Below are 8,353 nucleotides of genomic sequence, written 5' to 3'. Positions count from 1 at the left end.
ATAAAAAATAAAATAAATAATATTTGCTTGGAATTTTTAATGACATGGATGTTTCCAGAGATTTAAGAATAGTAGGTTATGTACACATGGTAGATATTATGCTTCTCTCAGAAAGCAATCAGAAAATTACACAGACAGTGAATTCCCAGAGGGCACTTGATTCAATAGAATGTAGAAAGAGGTGCAATCTCAAGTCTAATCTCTCACAAAAGGATTTCATGAATTGTCAAATTCACATCTATTCATCATGGTGCTAATCATCATCTCAGGGACATGACTAATTTTCAACTTCAATAATGAATTTGATTTGTCCTGAAACCATTGAAACATGAAAATTTCTTCTCTGAATCTATTCAGGTAAAAAAGCATTTGAGTAGCTGGGCATGGTGGCTCATGCCAATAATCCCAGCACTTTGGGAGGCCAAGGCAGGTAGATCCATGAGGCCAGGAGTTCTAGAGCAGCCTGGGCAACATGGTGAAACCCCGTCTCTACTAAAAATACAAAAAAATTAGCCGGGCGTGGTAGTGCACGCCTGTAGTCCCAGCTACTCAGGAGGTTGAGGCAGGAGAATCACTTGAACCTGGGAGGCAGAAGTTGCAGTGAGCCGAGATCTCGCCACTGCACTCCAGCCTGGGCGACAGAGTAAGACTCCACCTCAAAAAAAAAAAAAAAAAGAAAGAAAGAAAGAAAGAAAGAAAAGAAAAGACATTTGAATGAGTTAGGAAATCCACGAAATACGTCCAGTTCACTGAGCAACTGAAAGAGGACCAAATATCCTGGGTAGGGTTATTGAAACCACCATTGCAAAATTATCACTGGGCTGACCTAACCAGCTCCATCTTTCTTCTAATCTCCAAACTGTCCTTGTTCATTTCTGGGCATAGGCTGAACTAACTTTGGGAGGAACATAGTTTATAGTTTATTGTTTAAAACAAAGGTGATAATAGCCCTTTCCCAAAACAAACCTCTTTCTTCTCTGGGGACTAGAATGCCTTTGTAGGACTAACAAATTAGCCACAAAATCAGAAATTATGGCTTAGGAATCATACAGCTGACTCTTCCTAAACTGCTCCTCAGATCAGTGCTTCAGACCCTGCACTTTGTAGACCCTGCACCTGATGGATCAGCTGGCACCACCCAGATCGATAAATTGGCTCATCTGATCTTGTGACCTTCCCGACCCAGGAGCTAACTCACGGCAAGAGGACAGTTTCAATTACCTATGATTTCATCTCCAACCCAACCAATCAGCATTCCCTAGTCACTGGCCTTCCCCCACCCACCAAATTATCCTTAAAAACTCTGATCTGGGGAGACTGATTTGAGTAATAATAAAACTCTGGTCTCGGACACAGCCAACTCGGTGAATTAATCTTTCTCTATTGCAATTCCCCTGCCTTGAGAAATTGGCTTTGTCTAGGCAGTGGGCAAAGTGAACCCACTGGGTGGTTACATTATCTCTAAAGAAAGACCGAACAGAGCTAAGGACCATATTGCTCCAGGATCCCAAAGCAAACAGGAACATCAAAAGGTGAAAAAACTTTTAAGTGAATCTTGCTATTTGGCATTTGGACAGCAAATCTCTGTAAGGAGTCAATGCACAAAATTTCATGTTCAGATATTAAAAATAAGACACTTTTCTGAGTAATTACAAGCAAAATGCCCTGTTATTAATGGAGAAAACATTATTTCTTTAATCATCTAGACTATTTCTTCAGATGGATCATATTAACTGAACAATTATTTAACTTTTCAATTTGTTATGATTGCATGGAGTGAGCCTCTGGGATCCATATACAAGAACATTTACCTCAGAGGAAAAACTAATTGTGCCTTGAGTCTTGCACTGACAAATCACAGTATAGTAATTTTATTTTTTCTAATTTAAAATTGCTGCTTTATTAACGAGTGTTGGAAGTTTTACAAATAACAATGCAGACTAGCTCCAGGATAGGAGAAAAAGAGAAGAAAATCTGGGATAATATCTGTCAGGCCTCTGAGCCCAAGCTAAGCCATCATATCCCCTGTGACCTGCACGTGTACATCCAGATGGCCTGAAGCAACTGAAGATCCACACAAAAAGTGAAAATAGCCTTAACTGATGACATTCCACCATTGTGATTTGTTCCTGTCCTACCCTAACTGATACGATATAGTCTTCCCCAACCTTAAGACGGTACTTTGTGATATTCTCCCCCACCTTTAAGAATGTACTTTGTACGCCTATCCCAAACTTGTAAGAACTAATGATAATCACACCACCCTTTGCTGACTCCTTTTTCAGACTCAGCCCGCCTGTACCCAGGTGAAATAAACAGCCTTATTGCTCATACAAAGCCTGTTGGAAACATTTTACACAGTTGAATAGGTCCTGCTTCTTGATGCCACTTGCCTTCCAGGAAACGAGTATCTGCTTTTTGCCCCTCCTTCTAGTGACCTTCTTTCGCTCCTGGGCGTGTCCTTGGAGCTTTCCATTCTCTCATCTACATATCCATCCCTAAATTAACCCAGCTAGATACCTGGCTTTAAATAGCCTCTATATGCTGCTGGTTCCCAAATCTCAATCTCCAGTCCTGACATCTCCCCAGAACTTTAGACTCCTGTATCGAACTGTTTACTTGCCAGCTGTGCCAGCCACAAGTCTCTTTCACTCATTTCCCATATCAGTAAGCCCCATAGATTTCACCAATTTTGGAGGAAGTCTGCCACTTCTCACTGCCCTAGTCCCAGCCATATTATTTTTTGACTTCAATACAGTTCTTTCCTAAGTCTTCTCACTGCTTCAGCCTTCTCCCTCCCTCCCCAGCCAGTTTATTGTCTCCAGGGAAGCCAGAGTGAACTCTACTAAAAGTAAGTCAGACTCAGCTCAAAATCGTCTAATGGCTTTCCATTGCACTCAGAATGAAAGCCAAAGCCCTTGCCATGCCCACAGGCTTTTCTACCATCTGGCCTGCTTCCACATCCTCATTTTATTTTTTTTCCCTTTCACTCCCCCCTTTCTCTCTGCTCTCTAAACACACTGACCAAGCTTTCTCCTGACCCAAGTCCTTTGTACTTGGTATTTCCATGGCCAGAAATGCTCTCCCCAGACCTTCATGTGGCTTTGCTCCTTCATTTCATTCAAGTTTCTGCTTATAGATCATCTCCTTATAGAGACCTTTTTGATCACCCTCTAAAATAAACGTCCTCCCAACCCAACCTTCCTCAACCCTTTATCCCTTTATCTCACTTTATTTTTCCTTGCAGTATTTATCGCTACCTATACTACGCAATTTAAAAAATTTGTTTTTTATCTATTATCTATTGTTCTCATGAATAGTAAGTTCCATAAGGGCAGGGATTTGGATAGACAGCATGTGAAAGGGAACTACACAATCAATACTTGTTGAATGAATAAATTAATTGTGCCATACACAAGAATGTAAAGATTAATCATACATGAAGCTTCCCTTAAGGAGTTCAAAATGTAGTTGGAGAGGTGGGACCTCCTTAAATATATAATACAGTGTGATAAGTATTCATAATAGAATAGTGGTAGTGGATACAAGGCAAAACCATAAGTGTAGAAATGAAGATTAATCAGAAGGCTGAGCTGGGTCCTGAAGAATGTGTGAGGCAGATGGTGTGGTTGGAAGGAGTGGGATTGACATGAGGCATTGAAGGCAGAGGCATGAATATGGTTAAAGGTATGATCAAATGAAACAGATTGTTTGCTGGAAATTGGGGACTATATTGCTGGAGTGCCAGATGAAAGCAGGAGCATGGTAAGACATGGGGCTAAAGATGAAAAGAAGATCAAATCAGAGAAAAGATGTGGTATGCCATGCTAAGGACCATGGCTATATTAGTCAACTCTGTTCATCTGTTTACTGATAAAAAATATCCATAAATCATAATAATTAGCAAATGAAATTTTAATCAACTTGATGCCCAGATTAATTAAGGGTTTCAAACCCTTTTGAACATCATTTTGTTAAATATATTTCTAAGTTGTTACAGTAATCTTCCTATATTTAAAATTAGAATGAGTATAATATAATTTAATCTCTATTTGATAATTTAGCATTTTTTGAGTACTAGACTTTGCCTTTTTTGCAACTTAGATCTGTAGCTCCTGAAAGTATAAAAGATCTCTCTAAGTGTTTCTTTATAATACTATAAAATAGTCTTTGCATTATTGTTCCAAGTATCTAGTGAGGGGCACTTTCAGAAACCCTTTCAATTCAAAATTGTTTCAATCCAAAATTGTTCCAATTCAAAAATAAAATCTGGGAAGTGGGGGTAAGATCATGTTTGTAATATAACTTGCTTCTTAAAGAACTTAATTGTAAAAGCATCACCAAATTGTGTTATTGCTTCAAAGCCATAAATAAGCAAGGACTGATCTGCGGCCTTACAGTACAGATGTGATATTAATTTTCTTTTTTTTTTTTTTTTTTTTTGAGACGGAGTCTTACTCTGTCACCTAGGCTGGAGTGCAGTGGTGCGATCTCCACTTACTGTGACCTCCGCCTCCCCGGTTCAAGCGATTCTCCTGCCTCAGTCTTCCGAGTAGCTGGGACTACAGGCGCCCGCCACCACGCCTGGCTAATTTTTGTATTTTCAGTAGAGACAAGGTTTCACCATGTTGGCCAGGCTGGTCTTGAACTCGCGACCTCGTGATCCGCCCACCTCAGCCTCCCAAAGTGCTGGGATTACAGGCGTAAGCAATCGTGCCCAGCCAATTTCATTTTTAAAAGAAGCTTGTATCCCTTCCCCCAAATAACAACAGATAATTTGTATCCACTTCCATTTGGGCTTATTGCTTAAAGTGTATCTTCAACCACAGCCTTGCAGAATTATACAAATAAAAAAAATTCCTGTACTATTCAAAGATCATTCATTGGCTGTTTTTAAAAGACATAATGACTTACAGAAACCAGAAAGAGAGTATTGAGGAAAGTCAACAATGTTTTTATTTACTCACTCTGCTTCTTTCATATTCTTTCCTTGAGGCAGCAAAGAGCTGAGCGTTAGATATGGCGATTCCACAAAATGGAAGATACATCTGCATAACCTGGGACGAAGAGAGCAGTAAGAACATTAAAACATAAGAACATTGATACATCCCTCGCTAAATTCCACACTTCCTCTATATGCCTGATTGTAATACTTTATTTGCATCTATAGAGATTGAGTACAGAGAGTTGTTGATACAGTATTTTAACTTCAGAATGAATATTTTTCAAAGTTAACTAAAAGATGTTGTAAATCAGTCTTTAACTAGAGAATTCACATCTATGAAGACATAAAGTGAAGCAACAGATTATGAGGGCTGTGACATAGGAACTGTGCCTAAAGCAGCTTGTATTGCTTCTTGGATAAAAGAAGGATAAATAAGTAAACGAACTGTGATACACCTGGAATTTAAGGCATGTGCCCATACTCACATTTGGAGGTAGGCAGGATATAAGTCAATTCTTTTGTTGGCATATGGCATATACCATATGTATATGGCACACAATTCACATCTGTAGCAGGGATTTCAGCTTGATTCTAGACCTATCCACTACCAATTTTAAACATGCCTGTCAGGATGGGCCCAGTGGGGTCAGCAGGCCTGGCAGCCTTCTGTAAAAGAGCTCTAATTGTGTCTGCCACTGTGTAGACATAACTGGACACAAATCATACTGGTGGGATGCTTCTGCAGAAGCCTGATGAGGAAAGGCTGGGAGCCTGTGATGGAGAAGTCCTCCTATCGGCAGAAACACCCAGCCGTGATGGGCCTACTCCTAACAAAGACTTTCTTGTCATGGAGGTTTAGGCATAGGGATTTTTACTACTGTCTTGCACTCTCAAGAAATTCATCTCCAAAATCTCTGATTCCAGAGAGATAGAATGCTCCAAGTAAAAACTGAAAGAACTATTTCCGTAAATTCTTCACAATGTAGATGAAACAAGTGACATATTTGGGACTTCTCTAAAGCAAGAGGGAAAAAGCATGTTTATATCATAGTCTATGTCTCTCTTTCTGTCTCTCTCACACACACACGCACGCACGCACACACACACACACAATGGTGCCCTAGGAAGAGGTACAAAGCCCTGGCAAAATAGAGCAATTCCTGCTATATCCAGCAGAGGGCAGTGCAGTGCCCACTGTGGGTGAGGGATGACGGCAGCCTCACCAACTCAGGAAGCACTTGTGAAGCACCCGGGACATCCAGAACAGAATCACCTGGAGTGCAAGGTAATTATGCAGAGGACTTGAGGTGCACAAAAGATGAAGGGCAATTCACATTCCTTATCACTGAAAGTCCTATTAAAATCTTTCTTTGGTTACCTGGGCATGACCAACTCTGACCTACAGTCCTGGAAAGAATTTCAGAGCCATATAAAAACTAAAGCTATGACTTCATTTTAAAGAAGATAGAGAAACAATGGGATCAGAATTAAGAAGAGGTACAAAATAAATGATTTTGCAGATGTTTTGGGATAAATTCCTTTTCTGGATTTTCACATATTGCCTTCTGGAACTAGATGTTATTTCTGTTACCCCCCACTTTCCCCTTTCTTGCTACTCCCCCTCATGCCTTAGAAGGTTTGTCCATAAACCAAGATAAAGCTATTGGCATAAAGCTGCCAGATAGTCCATTAGAATTTCCCTGCCTTTAGGCAGAATGGGACCACTTTCAATATCACCTACACATACAGCAAGCACTTTTCTTGTAGTTTTCTGGAGGTTTTGTTTTTGGCTCTTTGTTTTTTTCTGCCATGGAGACAGTGACTATAGCGGGGATAAAAGCAAGGAAGAGATGTGGGTTACTTATTTTAACTTTCCACTACTTATTTGTTTTATTTATTTTTGCCTTCAGGGGACAAATTTAAGGTGGTTGGTAAGTCAAGCAAGTAAGAGGGGAGTGACCAAATGAACATGTGAAATGTTTTCTAATATATCATAGGCTTGCTTCACTTCATTTGTAATTCCAATATTTACTGAGTTCCAGGTATTATGTGAGATTAAAAAGAATCTGAATTTTAAACCAAATAATCTTTGTTATTTTTACAGTTTTGCTGTATGAAATGCAACAAATCACATAAGCTCTTGAACCTATTTTCTTATCTATAAATGCCAGGTTTATGGTCTTTTTTGGTTCTAATCTTTGGTGATTCAAATAATGTGAAACATCATTGAGCTGCAATATTCTATTTACTAGAGAAAACAAAGAATTCAGTAAACATGCTTGCACCTTATTCAAGAAAAAATAATTTATAATAGTAATTGACATTGGCTAAGCCCTTCTGTCAACATGTCAGGCATGATGCTATGTGTCAGGGATGATGTTAAGCATTGTATATGCACTACATCTGTTTTATATTCACTTATGTTTTACCATTAATCCCAGTTTGCAGATGAGAAAACTGAGGCTTTAAGAACTTACCCAAAGTTCTTGGGAGATAATTCTCTATGGATATTTTATGTTTCTGCACATGTGGCAAAGAGAGGCACTGGCTGTATCTTTTGGGAATGCTTATACAACGAACAGCCTTGGAAGACAGAGATACTGTCTCCTTTCAGAGCAAAGAACAGAAGTGTTTACTATCCAGTATAATAAGGACAATATCTCCCTCTAGACAGAGGTCAGGCAAGCTCACTGTTCATTATAAAAGATTTGGGTTGCTGACATTTGAGGTTCCTCTGCTGTCATGCAATCTACTATATGTGCTATTACTGGGGTCAAGGAACCAGCAAAAATGCTGATGCTCAAACTATTGCTATTGTTGTGAGTAATAAGCTTTTTTTTGTCACTGATCCAGGAGTCTCATGTCTTCTGTCAGCATCCATGAGACTGTGGCAGACTAACTTGCTAGCTTGCATGTACAGTGTAGTAAAATCAGACCCTTTACAAATCTTAACGATGTCACTTAGATAGTAAATGGTGAAGCTGAATTTAGAATCCAAGCGGCCTAACCCTAGGATCTACCTTCTTTTTTTTTTTTTTTTTTTGTTAAAATTATTCTTTTATTGGTAATTCTTTTTTTTTTTTTATACTTTAAGTTCTAGGGTACATGTGCATAACGTGCAGGTTTGTTACGTATGTATACTTGTGCCATGTTGGTGTGCTGCACCCATCAACTCGTCAGCACCCATCAACTCCTCATTTATATCAGGTATAACTCCCAATGCAATCCCTCCCCCCGTCCCCCTCCCCATAATAGGCCCTGGTGTGTGATATTTCCCTTCCCGAGTCCAAGTGATCTCATTGTTCAGTTCCCACCTATGAGTGAGAACATGTGGTGGTTGGTTTTCTGTCCTTGTGATAGTTTGCTGAGAATGATGGTTTCCAGCTGCATCCATGTCCCTACAAAGGA

General features: G+C 39.5%; 1 protein-coding gene across 2 annotated transcripts in view; it reads right to left on the bottom strand.

Moving 5' to 3' along the window:
• The window catches only part of PDE11A (phosphodiesterase 11A), a 466,948-nt gene that overhangs the window by 290,196 nt on the left and 168,399 nt on the right, over positions 1 to 8,353 (bottom strand). For both annotated transcript variants that reach the window (XM_017868289.1, XM_017868290.1), the window contains one exon: positions 4,968 to 5,057. In XM_017868289.1, the coding sequence (XP_017723778.1) occupies positions 4,968 to 5,057 (90 nt within the window). The remainder of the gene's footprint in view (positions 1 to 4,967; positions 5,058 to 8,353) is intronic.

Source organism: Rhinopithecus bieti, unplaced genomic scaffold (genome assembly GCF_001698545.2).
Source record: "Rhinopithecus bieti isolate Rb0 unplaced genomic scaffold, ASM169854v2 scaffold_3062, whole genome shotgun sequence".
Classification (NCBI taxonomy): domain Eukaryota; kingdom Metazoa; phylum Chordata; class Mammalia; order Primates; family Cercopithecidae; genus Rhinopithecus; species Rhinopithecus bieti.
Note: the sequence above shows the minus strand (reverse complement) of the source record. Positions and strands in the feature narration are given on the sequence as shown.